At 46.2% G+C, this 17283-nt stretch overlaps 1 protein-coding gene across 1 annotated transcript in view; it reads right to left on the bottom strand.

The window, feature by feature from the left end:
• LOC136586785 (macrophage mannose receptor 1-like) overlaps nucleotides 1-17283 on the bottom strand; it is a 359197-nt gene that overhangs the window by 134878 nt on the left and 207036 nt on the right. The window contains exons 21-22 of the mRNA XM_066585009.1: nucleotides 14282-14396; nucleotides 6901-7049 (exon numbers count right to left, since the gene is read on the bottom strand). Coding sequence (XP_066441106.1) covers nucleotides 6901-7049; nucleotides 14282-14396 — 264 coding nt within the window. The remainder of the gene's footprint in view (nucleotides 1-6900; nucleotides 7050-14281; nucleotides 14397-17283) is intronic.

The following is a 17283-nucleotide window of genomic DNA, read 5'->3' as shown; positions in this document are numbered from 1 at the left end:
CCGGTGGATGTAAGCTTGGACTGTATTGGAGTTGTTACAAGTTGTGTTTCCAGTAAACGGCTTTTCCGACCGTTCCCAGTTCTGCCTTTATAACTTCTCCCTGTCTGTGGACTCTTTATTCATTCGCCAAGAGATCACAGCGGAGGAAGGAACAGTGGTGTCACCCATGACAAGAGTGGACTCAGGTAAACCCTTCCCAGGTTAACCTAACTTTAATAGCCTACTCATGGCTCATTAGACATGTCCCTTGTTACCCTCCGGGTGGGAGGCAGTAGAGCCACCATGACAAGGCCTACATCAATCCCCGCTGACTCCTAGGCTAGGGCCCGCACCTTGGACGCTGCAGGGTGGACTATCTTGGCATCACGAACAGGATAAGTCCCTTCTGTGCCTGTTTACACTGGCTGGAGTGAAAACGCCTCCGCCATCAATTTCCCGGACCGGAGAGGATTTCCATGCCCACGTCTGGAGTGCTTAAAAAGTTGCCTATTTTCAGTCAGCTGAGCCTACTGATAAGAATTTCCAGGAGGACAAGACTGTGTGCTTTAAAAAGTTTAAATATGCAGACTTTGCAGAGTTAAGAAGATTATTCTGCAAAATCAGCTTCATATGCACTACATCCTGAGATGAGGACTTTTAGAGTTGTTGGACCCTGTTGTGTTCTAACTGTACAAGAAACAAGCAGCTTGGACTCACAAGATGGCATCCAGTCTTCTTCATCAACCACTAAAGTTCCCGTTGTGAGTTTCCCACTGTGGCTGGAGAAAAAGCAAGGGGTGGCGCCCCCACTGCAGAGCAACAGTCTGCAGCTGAGGACCGTCCAGAGGAGGAGACTTTTTCCACCAGCGAACGACTGCACTTCTCTCTGCAGAACAGAGTAGCTTCTCCCTCAGATGACATGGCTGCTGGGATCGTTGTAGGAGTGCCAGATGGGTATCATCCTGCATGTCCCTGCTTCTACTTGGGCGACGAGCCGGAGTTGCAGCAGCTGCTGATGCCGCTGCCAAACCCTGTTTCCCCACAATTGGAGACCCAGAGCCTCTCAAGAAGTCTTTCACCAGGCCTGGAGATTAAATACCAGCGAGGAAAAGATCTCCTCCAATCTCCATTTCCTCAGAGGAGGAACAACTGTCTGCCAGCACCAAGGACACCCACCAGCTCGGAATGGAGCCCTTCTTTGTTCCTTGGATTATTATGCCTCGGGACAATGTGGAAGCCTGAGCTGAATGCCTTCCTTTCACCTACCTGCTGGACATTGGAGGCTCAACTCTGTTATACTGGAATATCTTTTGAATTGTAATTAATAAATATAGTAAAGTTGTTTTATGTAAGTTTGGCATGCTGACCCATTTCTTTTATTGTAGCCACATATTGTAGCTGCATTGAAATCAATGGGAGCTGCACTTGCAGTTACAAGTGCCGGCCACTACGCAGGGGTTGGAGTAGCTGCTTCTGCCCTGACCCCTGTGTATAAGTGAAGTTGGCAGTGGGCGCTGGATCAGCTGATTGGCTAGGATCCTGAGCAGCGGACCCCAGCTAATCAACTACTGATAACTAGAGATGAGCGAGCGTACTCGTCTGACCTTGATACTCGTTCGAGTATTAGGGTGTTCGAGATGCTCGTTACTCGAGACGAGCACCACGCGGTGCTCGACTCCATTGCATTTCCTTCCCTGAGAAATTTGCGCGCTTTTCTGGCCAATAGAAACACAGGGAAGGCATTACAACTTCCTCCTGTGACGTTCCAGCCCTATCGCACCCCCCTGCAGTGAGTGGCTGGGGATATCAGATGACACCTGAGTATTTAAATCTGCCCCGCCCGCGGCTCGCCACAGACACAAGCTAAGAGAGATCAGGGAAAGTGCTGTCTTGCTGTAGCTGCTATAGGGAGAGTGTTAGGTGTTATTTTAGTCTTCAAGAACCCCAACGGTCCTTCTTAGGGCCACATCTGACCATGTGCAGTACTGTTGAGGCTGCTTTTAGCAGTGTTGCACAATTTTTTTTTTTTTGTATATCGGGCGTGCAGACCATAGCGTCCTCAGTCTGCAGTCATTGTACAGAGTATAGGGGCAGTACTGCTGAGGCAGGGACAGTGGTACAGGGAAATCCATATACAGGCTATATCACAGGCAGTGGGCTTTTTTCCCAAAAAGTGGAAAAAAAACTATTTTTGGCCTGCCTGTGACCGTCTTCAGTTTACGGCGTGTCTGCTGGGGGTAGTAGTCGCTCACTTATTACCCAGCTAGGTGTTACTGCAGCCTTGCGCATGATTTTGTTCTGGCTGCACTGTGCTTTCAATAACCACAGTCATCCTCCAACAGGGAAATCCATATACAGGCTATATAGGCAGTGGGCTTTTTCCCCAAAATTGGGAAAAAATACTATATTTGGGCTGCCTGTGACTGTCTTCAGTTTACTGCGTGTCTGCTGGGGGTAGTAGTCGCTCATTAATACCCAGCTAAGCGTTACAGCAGGGTTGCGCATAATTGTTTCCTGGCTCTGCTGTGCCCGTTATATCACCGCCGTCATAGCGCCAGAGGGAAACCGTAAACATAATATACGCTGCATACAGTATCTGTCTGCTGTTTCACCTCACCATTTTAAAAAATTTAAGCAAAATACTTAAGGCGTACCACTGCCCTTTGGCCACTTGACTGGTTCTGCGCTGTGAATTCCAGTAGCTCAGTCATACGCTACTACGTCTCACTACAGGCTTGCGCATAATTATTTCCTGGCTCTGCTGTGTCCGTTACATGATCGCCGTCATCCCGCCAGAGGGAAAGAGTATACAATATATACGCTGCATACGGTGTCTGTCTGGTTTTTCACCTCACCATTTTAAGTGCTTGCTTGTCCTGCGGCTATCGTCTTGTCAGAGAGGGTGTTTAGTGCGGCTGGGGGAATCATCACGGATAAGCGTACCCGCCTGTCAACCGACAGTGCCGACAGGCTTACACTCATCAAGATGAACAAAGCCTGGATTTCCCCAGACTTCTCTTCTCCACCAGCGGACAGCAGCAGTACCTAAACAATACGTAGGCTGCACCCGCGGATGGAAGCATCGTTCTCTATCACCATCCAAAACGGGGACCTTTTAGCTTCATCAATCTGTATATTATATTCATCCTCCTCCTCCTGCTCCTCCTCCTGAAACCTCACGTAATCACGCCGAACGGGCAATTTTTCTTAGGCCCACAGGGCTCAGTCATATTACTTTTGTAAACAATGTTTATACGTTTCAATTCTCATTAAAGCGTTGAAACTTGCACCTGAACCAATTTTTATTTTAACTGGGCTGCCTCCTGGCCTAGTTACAAATTAAGCCACATTAACCAAAGCGATTAATGGGTTTCACCTGCCCTCTCGGTTGGACATGGGCAATTTTTCTGAGGTACATTAGTACTGTTGGTACACCAATTTGTTTGGGCCCTCGCCTACAGTGTAATCCTAGCAATTTCTATGTTCTTCGCCTGCACTCATGGTACAGAAAGGTGTGTGGGGTTGGCCTACACTTTTGCTACATAAATGTAACTGGGGCTTTGTCTATACTGCAAATACTGAAATGTGAAAGAGACTGTTATCTCCCTAAACTGCTGCAACGGAAATGTTACTGTGGCCTGTCTTGACTGCTACTACTACTGAAATGGAACTAAGACTGTGCTCCCCCTATACTGCTGCGAGTGATATGTTACTGGGGCCTGTCCCTAATGCTACCGCTGAAATGTTACTAATTCTGGGCTCTGCCTATACCGCTGCTAATGCTATGTCACTGGGGTGTGGAAACCGAGGCTTCCCAAAGACATGATGGCGGCGAGGCCATTTCCCAATAACGCGGTTACTGTTAAGGTGCATATAACCACGGACACGTGGAGAGGACACATAGTGCCTCAAAAACATCCCCCTCCTCCTCCAACAATGAAAGCATTCTTGGTAAATACCTTTGCATTGGTCCGACTGGTGGCAGTCCAAGAATTTCACCTTTAACGACACAACAAGAGAGCCCAACCACCATCCCCCCACCACGGTCCACTGAATCCTGGCCACATTCCGAAAACCAACTAAATAAAACCGCGCTACTAGGTCCGCAGTCGCGACCACATTGCCACCAACGCGGTTACTGTTAAGGTACATATTACCAGTCTGACTGGGGCATGCACTGTGGGCCGAAGCCCACCTGTATTGTATCTGACGTTAGCTCTGCTGAGCAGGGCACTGCAATGGGATTTGTTTATGTACTACTGATGGGTTCCAGGGAGCCACCCATGCTGTGGGTCCACAGGGACTTCACATTACGGATTTGTACCTGCCAGTGTCTATGTATTAAAAACCCCGGTCAGACTGGGGCATGCAGTGTGGGCCAAAGCCCCCCTGCATTTAATCTGACGTTACCTCAGCTGTGCTGGGCACTGCAATGGGATTTGTTTATGTACCGCCGGTGGGTTCCAGGGAGCCACCCATGCTTTGGGTCCACACGGACTTCACATTAGGGAGTTGTACCTGCCAGTGTCTACTTGTTAAAAAAAAAACAGTCCGACTGGGGCATGCAGTGTGGGCCGAAGCCCACCTGCGTTTAATCTGACGTTACCTCAGCTGTGCTGGGCACTGCAATGGGATTTGTTTATGTAACGCCGGTGGCTTCCTGGGATCCACCCATGCTGTCGGTCCACACGGAGTTGTACCTGCCTGTGTCTACTTATAAAGAACCCCAGTCTGACTGGGGCATGCAGTGTGGGCCGAAGCCCACCTGTATTTAATCTGACGTTAGCTCTACTATCCGGGGCACTGCATTGGGACAAACTACAGGAGCAATACAGCGCTGATGAGATGTGCACAGCTACGCTAGCATTGGAGTCCGCTGTAGGCCCACGATTGCTGAGGGTTTGTGCACAGGCCTATGTCCTTGGTGCAGTGAAAGTCCGCTTCCTGCCTAAGATTGCTAAATCTGTGGGCCGAGGCCTATGCCGTGGGCGCGGTGCAAGTCTGCCATGTTTTGTTTGGACGCTCAGATCAATTTTTTGTTCATGTCTTGGGTTTCCTAGGACCCACCTATGCTGTTAGTGCAAACTTAGTTCCCATTGCGGTGTTTGACCTGTCTGGCACAAAGGCACTGACTGACTTGGGTAGAGGGCAGAGCGCTGATGGCTTTCCCCTTGCAGTGTGGATTGAGCTATGCGACACCTTGACAGAATGAATACTGTGTGGCACATGGATTCCCCATTGCTATGCTCACGTTTGCAGCTCCTGATAGAGGTGGCACAGGATTGGAGTTCTCATTGCTTCTGTACAACATTGTGGGCTATCGCCCTGCCCCTTTTAAAAAGGGTCGCTGCCTGGCCCTGCCAACCCTCTGCAGTGTGTGCCTCCGGTTCCTCCTCATGGCAGACGAACTTATAAATAGACATGAGGCCAGCGTGTGGCATGAGTGCAGCTGAAGGCTGCGCAGGGACACTTTGGTGTGCGCTGTGGACACTGGGTCGTGCAGGGGGGGGGGGGCGGTTGGGCAGCATGTAACCCAGGAGAAGTGGCAGCGGAGTGTCATGCAGGCAGTGATTGTGCTTTGTTGGAGGTAGTGTGGTGCTTAGCTAAGGTATGCCTTGCTAATGAAGGTTTTTCAGAAGTAAAAATTGTTGGGGGGGGGGGGGGGGGGCACTCTTGCCGCTATTCTGGCTTAAAAGTGGGACCTGGGAACTTGAGATGCAGCCCAACATGTTGCCCCTCGCCTGCCCTATCCGTTTCTGTGTCGCTATCTCCCTCCATACAGTGCGGGCGTCAGCTGTTTATTACAGCTGACACCCGTGGGCAGTAGCTGCGCTTGGCCGTTCGGCTGATCGCGGCTATTAACCCTTTAAATGCCCCTGCCCCCCCCCCCCCGCGGTGAGATCAGGGGATCCGTGCAGGTGTCATGGCAGCCGGGGGCGTAATGAATGGCCCCAGGGCTGCCTTAGCAGACTGCCTATCAAGCTATCCACACAGGGTGGCTTGATAGACTGCCTGTAAAAAAGCAGTATGACGTAATGCTATAGCATTACGTCATACTGCAGGAGTGATCACAGCATAGCATGTTAAAGTCCCCCAGGGGGACTTCAAAGTAAAGTAAAAAAAAAGATCAATAAAGTTTTTTAAATTGTAAAAAAAAGTTATAAAAGTTTAAATCAACCCCCTTTTGCCATATCAATTACTAAAAAATCTAAATCATAAAATAAAAATATATATTTGGTATTGCCGCGTCTGTAAAAGTCCGATCTATCAAAGTAGTGCATTATTTTTCCTGCACGGTGAACGTCGTCCGAAAAAAAAAATAAAGAATGCCAGAAATACACTTTTTTAGTTACCCTGTCTTCCAGAAAAAATGCAATAAAAAGCGATCAAAAAGTTGTATGTATTCCAAATTTATACTATCGGAAACTACAGGACATCCCGCAAAAACTGAGCCCTAGCACAACTACGTCGACAGAAAAAAAAAAAAGGTATTGCGCGCACAAAATGACCGCAGAAAATAATTGAAAAAAATTAAATATCTTAAAAAAAAAATACAAGTACTACAGCAAAAAAAAAACTATATAAGTTTGGTATCGTAGTAATCATACTGACCCATAGAATAAAAATATCAGGTTGTTTGTGTTGCAGTTTGTGCGCTGTAGAAACAGGACGCACCGAAAGATGGTGGAATGTCGTTTTTTTTTCCATTTCTTTCCGCTAAGAATTTTTAAAAAGTTTTTCAGTACATTATATGGTAAAATAAATAGTGCCATTTTGAAATACAACTCGTCCCGCAAAAAACAAGCCCTCATACAGCGACGTGGATGGATAAATAAAGGAGCTACGGTTTTTTAAAAGGGAGTAGGAAAAAACAAAAATGGAAAAAAGCAAAAAAGCCCGGTCACTAAGGGGATAACTTACATGATAATAAAACTTTGGATGACCTTTGGCCCAATTTGTATAATACAATCCGCTCTGATCCATCCAAACAAACTCCCCTTGCGTATGCTTGTCATGTAATCCAATCCATAGATTTACCTTCACGGATTTTAAATTAGAGATCAAAAAAGCTGAAATAAAAACACATATATATGTATTACCAAATGGGGAAAAGCAGCACAATTTAAATACAAACTTTAGCCAGTGCTTGAAGGGATTGTCCAACTTACTTTTTTCAGTGTTTAGCTCCCCCTACTGAACACTGTACTCGCTTTGACACTCTGGCACCATGGCATCAGACCCGTGATGTCGCTGGGTCTTCTAGTCCAGTGACATCCTGTAAACATGCCACATGGGTTTCTAATGTAGAAGCCCTGGTATGCTTATGGGATGTCACTGATTACACACGTGACTATGCAGCCAATAAGAGGCCCCGACGCTGGATGTCAACAACCAGCAAAAGTAAATGGAGGACAGAAGCGACAGTGCGGGAGCAGCCCAGGGGGTGGGTATTTTGTTATTTACAGCCTCCCTACCACCCCTCCGCTGTCACCAAAGCATTTAGAATTTAGAACCCCTTTAATTATGTAACCCCAGAATTATTCCTGCACCAAACCTGATTTTTATGGACAAGTTTCTTAAACTGTCCATTAAAATGTTTCCTAGCACTTTCCACACAGTGAGAGGCGGTTGTGATTGACAGTTGTCACCCTGCGCCCACAGCCAGAATAAATCCACAATGGATTCAAGAATAAAGAACAAAATCGAGCTTTGAAAAAATTAATTGAAAAAGACAAGACCGCACGCAAAAAAAAAACTAGAACAACAAGTTCAGAAGGTCAGTATGAGCCACATCCTCAAAAGGTTAAAGATGGCAGAATTCCCCCCATTCTTCTCCTTTCTAATTACATTTACTTCGCCTATTTTACACGGGGAGGTTTAGGAAATAGTGATGACATTCCTGTGATATCCATGGGCGTGTAGAGGTTAATACCCAATATCTCTGGTGGTCTAGGGTAATGAAGGGCTTAACCCCTTCCATTTACGTCCTGGCTGGGAACGTGTTGCTGTAAATGGACGTAAACTTATGTCCTATGGATGGCATAGGCTCAGTCCCCAATGGGGGGGGGGGGGGGCATTAAAAAAATGTAAAAAAAAGTACAAATTAAAAAAACACTGTCGCTACACAATACTGTAGATGGCATGTGGCTGTCACTCTGCTATTACTATTGTTTATGGGGGGCATTCTTCTGGCTGTGGTGGCACACATTATGGGGGTGTTTTGGTGCTGCCATTAGTGGAATGAATGGGTTGGGTGGTCTTTATATAGGTGTTTCATTAATACCCAGGAGATTATCTTTATTTATTGGTACAGTATGGCAGCATGATTGTGTGTACTGTATGGTAGTATTAGTTATGTGTTGTAACAGGGTAAGAGGAATGGTCTGGAGTGGAAGGTATGTGTCACAGAGGTTATTAGCCTCTGTGAGGTAGTCCGGTCCTCTTCCACTCCAAGCCAGATCTTACCACCTGTCCAGCCGGCCATTTAAGGAGACAGGTGGAAGGTAGAGGAGGGTGTGTGTCTGGGAGATACAGGCTACAGTTGCTTGGTGTAACCTCCACTGTTAACAAAGACAGGCACTGTGGACAAGGCGCTACCTGATGCAGCAGGACCCCTGGAGGGGATAAGTCTGCCCCTGGACTAGAGCCACTGAGAGTGAGGGCATAAGGACCAGCGGCGCTCTGGACATCCACAGGTCTGTGCACCTCCCAGGACTTGTATGGTTTCCTCAGCTGAGTAGTTTACCTGCGTTACCTCCGGACTAAAAAGGGTTAATCCTGAACAGAGACTTTTTTTGTTGTTGCTATCGTTTACTATTTATCTGGAGACCCAGTTACTTTTTGTTGCCTGTTAAAGACTGTGTAAATAAACCTAAAGAAAAGAAAAGTGACGGTTTGGAGTGCTCTTTAACCCCCGCTGTGCTACAAGTGGTGGAGGATGCGCTGGCATTAAGAGACTTAAGAGGGGAAAAAACGAACTGTTTCCATAGCTCTGGAGGAGTTAATAAAACACCTCAAGGCACTGACAGTAGTAGACTCCCCGAGAAAAAAACAAACGGTGGCCATAGCCATGAAGGAGTTAATCAAACAGCCAGTAGTAACTAGCACACAGCAGCAAGAAACAAATCAATTGCTGATTCGTCAGATGGCGATGCTAATGGAGACTAAAAGAAAAGAGGAGAAGTCATCCCCTAGCATGGACATATTAAAAACTATAAGGGGGTCGTTACAAAAAATGACCCCGGAGGATGATGTGGAAGCTTACCTGGCCATCTTTGAAAGGGTGGCAGTGAGGGAAAAACTGCCACCAGAACAATGGGCGGAGGTTATAGCCCCATATCTCACTGGGGAGCCACAAAAGGCATATTATGACTTGCCCCAACAGGATGCCGGGGAATATAATAAGCTAAAAACTGAGATTTTGGCTCGCCTGGGAGTGATCATGGCAGTCCGGGCACAGCGAGTCTATCACTGGAAGTATAGCCAAGACAAACCTTCCAGGTCACAAATGTTTGATCTCTTGCACCTAGCCCAAAAATGCCTACAGCCGGAAACCTCCTCGCCTACACAAATAGTAGAGAAGGCTGTGATGGACCGGTTTATACAGACTCTGCCCAGGCCTATCCAACGATGGGTGGCCCAGGGAAATCCCGAAAGTATCAACAACCTGGTGGGCTTGGTCGAACGGTATGTTGCAGCGGAAGAGACAACGGCGGCTGTGAGGCCTCCTGGTCGTCCTGCAGACGCTTGGAGAGACAGCGCCAAATCCATTTCAGAAAGGAAGCAAAGGAACCAGAGAGATTTGGAGCCCGTACAAAGAAACCTGGTCAACCCCGTTACGTGCTGGGAGTGCCAACGTCCTGGGCATATCGCCGCCCATTGTCCAGCTCAAGTTGAACCCATGGAATGCTCCTATAGCCGGGACTGTTCTTTGGTGGCACATTCTACCTGCGCTACAGGGGTGCACAGAGACACCCAGCCACAGATGTGTCAAGTGACAGTGAATGGTGTGGAAGTGTCGGCCTTGCTGGACTCAGGGAGCATGATTTCATTGCCACTGGACTTGACCCCCGGGGAAGATTGGGGGTGGTCTGTATACACGGGGACACTAAAGAATACCCGGCTGCCCAGGTGACCATAGGCACAGTGCGCGGAACCTATGTACACCAGGTGGGGGTGGTTAACAAATTACTCTACCCACTGATAATTGGGAAGGACTTCCCATTGTTTTGGGAACTGTGGGCGGAGGTGGCACGGCCTTGCGGAGCCGACACGTCGAGCACCACGGGAGGTGTTCAGCATCAGCATAACGAATTTCCCTTTGCAGGACTGACTGATTCTGAGGAACCCACTCCGGAACCCCAGGTACCTGACCTTGAGGTGAACAGGGATAATTTTGGAACTGCACAGCTTAATAATCTGACTTTAAAGAATGCACAAGAAAATATCTCTGTGATTAATGGTGTACCCCAAGAGGCAGGGGGTGAGGTGCGATTTCCTCATTTTGAATTGATTAATGAATTGTTATATCGGGTAACGAAAGTAAATAATGAAGTGATAAAACAACTTCTGATACCTGGTGGATATAGGCGTACGGTCCTTGACCTAGCCCATACTTACATACTGGGCGGTCATTTAGGGCCAGAAAAAACACAGGAACGCATTCTACAGAGGTTTTTCTGTCCGGGGTGCCATAAAGAAATAGAGGATTTCTGTAGATCCTGCCCCCAGTGCGAGATATCTGCTCCTATCTTGCACTTCAGAAGCCCGTTGGTACCATTACCAATAATAGAAATACCATTTGAGCGAATCGATATGGATTTGGTGGGACCCCTGGTGAAGTCAGCCAGAGGTCACCAGTGTATTCTTGTAATCGTGGACTACGCCACCAGGTATCCAGAAGCAATACCTCTGAGGAACACTTCCTCTAAATGTATCGGTAAAGAATTGTTCCAGATGTTCACTCGGGTGGGGCTTCCCAAGGAGATCCTAACAGACCAGGGGACCCCATTCATGTCGAAGGTGATGAGGGAACTGTGCAAGTTGCTGCGGATTAAGCAATTGCGCACCTCCATCTACCACCCCCAGACAGATGGGCTGGTGGAAAGGTTCAATAAAACGTTAAAAAATATGCTAAAGAAGGTGGTAGAAAAGGATGGCCAAGATTGGGACTGTTTGCTTCCGTACTTATTATTTTCCATTTGAGAGGTACCACAGGCCTCCACGGGGTTCTCTCCTTTTGAGCTATTGTACGCACGACAACCCCGTGGATTGCTGGATATAGCAAAAGAGACATGGGAGAGCGAAGCCACCCCACATAAGAGTGTCACTGAACATGTGGCCCAAATGCAGGAGAGACTTGCCAAGATAATGCCATTAGTAAAAGAACAGCTCCTCCAAGCGCAGGAAAGGCAGGCTATTGTCTATAATCGGGCAGCCAGAGTCAGACAGTTTAACCCAGGGGATCGGGTGCTAGTGCTAGTCCCCACCGTAGAAAGTAAGTTTCTTGCCAAGTGGCAGGGACCATATGAGGTGGTGGAAAAAGTAGGGACGGTCAATTATAAAGTCCTCCAACCAGGTAGGAGAAAGCCCATCCAAATTGACCATGTAAATTTGTTAAAACCCTGGAAGGAGCGGGATTCTCTGGGTTTTCCCTGCTTGGTCACGGAGACGGAGGGTAATATCCAGGACGTGATTATAGCAGAAACCCTGAAGAAATCCCAGAGACAAGAAAGCAAAGAATTTTTGCAGAGGAATAGGGATCTGTTTACCGACCAACCCAGTCGCGCTAGGGTCCTGGAACATGAGATCCGGACAGACCCTAATGTAAGGGTTAATATAAAACCCTATAGAATCCCTGAAGCCCGCAGGGAAGTAGTTTCCCAGGAGGTAAAAAGGATGCTTGAAATGGGGGTCATTGGAATCCACAAGTGGATGGTCAAGCCCCATAGTCTTAGTGCCGAAACCGTCAGGGGAATGGCGCTTTTCCAATGATTACCGGAAGCTTAATGAAGTTTCCGAATCTGATGCGTACCCAATGTCCCGGGTTGACGAACTGAATGGCAGACTCGGCTCAGCCTGGTATATGACTACACTAGACCTCACAAAAGGGTACTGGCAGATTCCCCTGTCGGCCGACGCAAAAGAAAAGACAGCTTTTTCTACCCTAGAAGGGTGTTTTCAGTATGTGACCATGCTTTTTGGACTAAAAGGAGCCCCCGCAACATTCCAGAGGGTGATGGACAAAATCGTAGCTTCCCATAAGAAGTATGCAGCAGCGTATTTAGACGACATCATAATATTTAGCCGGGACTGGGAAAGCCACCTCAGCAAGGTTCAGGCAATATTAGACTCCCTCAGGTACCTTATGCAGTACCTGAGGGATATACAGTGTATACTATGACAGTATTATGTATGTACCTTATGGTTCTAGCATCTGCTTGTTCTATGACAGCGGCTTGAGGGGTGCATGCATGTGCCTGGTTGTGCAATTAAAGGGCCAGAGTTCACCAACTTAATTCATCCTCTGTCTATCAACTACTATCCTTGGCTATATTAGGAATCCTTGCCCTGTGGAGAGTGCCCGAGTATTGTGGACATTTTGGTCTTCTCAAGGTTCTATAAAGTTCATTCTGACTCTGGTTTTCAGACTAAGTTCCCATCTCTGCTCCTAACCCCAGCTTACTATACCAGCTACGCTTGTCGGCTGCCAGCCCGGACCTCTGGCCTGCCTAGACATACTGAACCTGTTCTCTGTGAACCGACCTCTGGCTTCATTCTTACACTGAAGTGTGCCATCTGCCCCAACCAGACAATCCGATTAGGCCCTGGCGAAGTACCTGAGGGTGTGGACCTATAACAGTGTCAGCTACCACTGTACTTGGACTACATCCTGAGAAACAGTAGGGCATCCCTGTAAGGCCATATCCTGATTGGTCAGAGTTAGGGGGTAAAACTGGGGTTCTTCACGTGTCACATTGAATATTGAATTTTTTACGTGCCGTTCATGCTCATTTATTCTTCTTCTTAACTTTCTAGTAGTGCAACCTACATAGTGTTTGTTGCATATGGTACACCTAATAATATACAGCGCATTCATAGAATCACAGTTTATGTGGCTACTGATGGTATATTCCTTTCTTTCCATGCTACCTGTAAATTTATGACACTTCTTTGCCAGGTGACACACACTACAACGGGTATTTCCACATTTCACAAACCCTTTATACTGTAGCCACTGTGTTTTACTTATGTGAGGAAAAGAGGCTTGGGGATAACACTTCCCCCAAATTCTTGTCCTTTTTGCCACAACCCTGACTCCCTTATCTAAAACGCTATCCGTTATTTTATCTTGACGCAATACCCAGAGAAATTTATAAAATAGCTTTCTGATCTTGTTAAAATCATTACTAGGTGTTGTGGAGAATATTAAACATTCCTCATTTTGTGGATCCTCTTTTTATTCCACTAGATCTTTCCTTTTCAATGAATCCACTTTAATTGGTCCTTTCAATAATGAATCATTGTATCCTCTCTCCCCCAATCCCTGTTTGATTTCCTTCTGTGTTGTATTATAACCCAGTAGTGTGGTGCATGCACGTTTAGCCCTAATCAACTCCCCTGTGGGTATTGCCTCAATGACATGCCCCGGGTGAGCACTCTCGGCGTGAAGTGTTGTATTTCCTGCAGTGTTTTTTCTATACAATTCCCATACAGCCAGAAATGAAGTCTAATTTTTCTCATAAGTACTGATGAATTTTAGTTTGAAAGTGTTCACATTAATATATTCAGAGAATTCTTCTAACATTATCAATGCATCTGTCATTTCATTATGTTTCTCCCATATGATGATCCTATCATCACTGGAACGTCCATACCACACCATGTGGCCATACATAGGATTATTCTCACTAAAGATATATCTTGACTTCCACCAGCTCATGGTTAGATTCGCTATCGTAGGTGGAAATCGAGAGCCCATCGGGGCTCCCAATACCTGTAAAAGATACATGTTGTCAAATGAAAAAAAATGTTGACACAATAATTAATTCTTTCAACTCACTAGAATAATTGCTTTGCTGGTTTAAATAAAATCCTACTGCCTTTACGGCCACATGGTGGGGCATACTTGAATAGAGATCCTTGACGTCACAAGCTATCCAGAAACAAGTTTTATGCCATCCAATATATTGCAACTGTTGTATGACCGACCGACTATCTATAAAGAAGCCTGGTACTCTTACCTAATGGTTGCAGGGATCGATCCACCCACAAACTATTATTTATTCTACGCATTACTTACATTGCACCAGATCATCATTTATGGTGACCAGATTTCCTCCTAAGGACTGACATGCGAGTCTGGCATTATCAAAGTCAAGCACTTCATTTTCCTCGGTGCCAAATATTCCATAACACTTAAATACAGTAACATGATATGATTATAGTTCTATAAGATTAGTTGTATTACATTGCTAAATATAAATGGCAATCTACAGTACATTTACTATCATAAATTCCTAGCTTTCACTTTAACCCTTTGCAATCCAATTTTGGATTCATGGTTTCCTAGGAGGCTTTCTCTTTCTGCCATTGTACAATGGCGCGATCTGCTGGCTAGAGCCAGTACTGCGGTATGGGACATGCTGGAGAGGCCCCCAATAACAAAGTGGCTGGTAATATACAGTAAGAATACCCTGCCGGATGTCTTTCAACATCGGAGCTGTACAGCCTTCAATCAGAATGTCTTCAGACGTCAGACAGTGGATTGGAAAGGGTTAAGAGCGCTATGATAATAAAGACGGCAGGTGGAGCTATCTGGATAGGCCTATATGACTAGGGTCTGAAGGGAAGGTCACATGTCTACACGTTGGGGAGTCCCACCGAAAGCCATGCATCTTCTATCCACAAGGTAACTGATAAATGTATGATTGCTGGGATCCCTACTAGAGTTGAGCGAGCACGCTCAGTAAAGGCAGATACTTGAACAAGCATCGCTCTTGTCGAGTAACTGCATACTCATCTGAGCAAATGAGGGGGAAGGGCGGCGGGAGGGAGCGGAGGGGAGCAGGGGTGAGAGAGAGAGATCTCTCTCTCTCTCTTCCCCCCCCCCCCTGCATTTGACCGGACGAGTATGCAGATACTCGAGAAGAGCGATGCTCTCTCGAGTATCTGCCTTTACCGAGCATGCTTGCTAATCTCTAATCCCTATCAATCATGAGTTCCCACTGCGCATGCGTGACCGTGGGTGCATTTGCTATCTATGAATATAGCTGAGCAATGAACTCAGTAATCTCCCTCAAACCCATTCACTAATGGGACTCTAATAAAGTAATATAGATCAGAAGCGGCACTCCAGTGGTATACAAAGGAAAAAACAGAAAGGCTGGTGTATAGGGGGACTCACCGTAACTGACCGGTCCTAAGATTTAGGTACCGGTCAGTTAGTTGGTCCACGTGAGCCTGTTGTACCAGAATCTGGTAATTTCAAGATCAATGCTCCTAAGATATCCCAGAGGGAGAGCAGCAGAAGATGACTCCAAACATATGCGTTTAAGGAGGAAAAGGATATGCAATCAAGACAAGAAAAAATACTTCAGTGCTCCGTTAAGCTGTATCAATATGTATCAGGATCTTACTTGTTTGGGGGTGCCCAATCTCCTGGCACCCCTCACATCCAAAGAAGCAGAAACCCAGTAGGGAGAGGCGTATTCTTGTAGGTCAAATTTAATATATTTAAAACAAAATTACAGTAATGCGACGCGTTTCGGCTTATGCCAAGCCTTTCTCAAGCATATAGAATAGATTACAAACTGCCTCTATTTATAGCAAGCATACAAATGAAAAAAAAAGGGGGGGGGGGCGATCTGTTCAGTCACTCCCCTAGTGGGCATTAACTTCCAATTATTAATGTAATAAGGTGCATATATAGCTCTCAAGAGTATCTTACCCCTCAGGTGTTGGTATCCTCTTGCCAGTGTTGATCGCACACCATATGGTGCAGTATAAGCATGTAATGGTGGATGGGATCCATCTGGGTGGCGTCCGCATGGTAGCGCGGTGCCATTGATGACGTCAATATAATCAGATAGAAGCCCAGGTTAGGGCATAGTAATACGGCACCGTAAGAAGGGGGGAGGGGAAAGGGGAGGGGCATTCTCGGTGACGTTGGTGGAGTCACCCGGCATCCCCGACCTCAAGATGGAGGCGTGGTAGTGCGGCGTCACCGATGAGAATCACAGCGACTTCGGCATGGTCACGTGTTGCTGCGAGAGACGTAGTTACGTCTAGGTTGGGGGTGACAGGGGTCAATCATATTTTTAATAACCTAACATAAGAAAGATAAGGAAACAGTGTAATAAATGTGACATTAGTTATTTGGTTATATAATGTTATGTATTATGGAAATGAAAAATATGTAAAACATTGCGAAAGTTGCTTATAGAACTTGGATAAAGAATCATATGTCAAAAGGTATATTCAAGCGTTTAATTGAATATTGATTTTAAAATACTAAATGTATGATTAATTAGATTTCATTCAGCCATCTTGACTACAAGTCTGAACTTTTGACAATGTACTGAATACTAAGTAGGTGACTAAAACCAGTTCTATGTGCAAACTAGAAACAATGCCCCCTCTTTGATGTGCAAATCAGACTTGGAGACAAGGTAAAACTTAACACAATGGACTTTAAGATTACATCCTGGTCTGGGAAGAGGTGTAATTAAGTATGTACTCAGACAGTATGGAGTCATCTTTATGATCCTATGTAACTGTTTGATGTCCACTTCACACAGTTTTGCTGATACCTTTTGTTTAGAAGGCTTTTGATTTACAGCCATATTGTAATCTGTTGGAATGAGGACTTGGTCAGCAAAGTACTTTGAAACTAAGTATCAGTTAACATTTGGAAACGCCTTCTTTTCATCTTGCATAAAAACTAGCAATGTTCAGCAATGCAGTAGAATTCATTCTGATTTCACTAGACTGTGTGTGTGTAGTGGCTTCTTGTGGTTCTCATCTACGAGTACTCGATATAATATTTCCTCTTAATTTGGACTCAGGCAACATCCGCATTGGTCTCCGTTGACAGACCCCCGACAGTTTATTTGGCGTCCGACACGTGGGGCAGAGGCTAACTCCTTACCTGCAGCCGATACCTGACAACACTACCTGACGACCAGCCGGACCAGAGGCCACGGGACCCCAGAACTACAAAACACCGGTATACGGTAAGCCCTTGACTTGCCACTCCAGCTCTGGGCTCTCCTGACTTCAGTCCCGTGTTGACAGGAGGTGAGT

This window comes from Eleutherodactylus coqui, chromosome 12 (assembly GCF_035609145.1).
Source record: "Eleutherodactylus coqui strain aEleCoq1 chromosome 12, aEleCoq1.hap1, whole genome shotgun sequence".
NCBI lineage: Eukaryota > Metazoa > Chordata > Amphibia > Anura > Eleutherodactylidae > Eleutherodactylus > Eleutherodactylus coqui.
The sequence above is the reverse complement of the archived record's forward strand: the minus strand, read 5'-3'. Positions and strand labels throughout refer to the sequence as shown.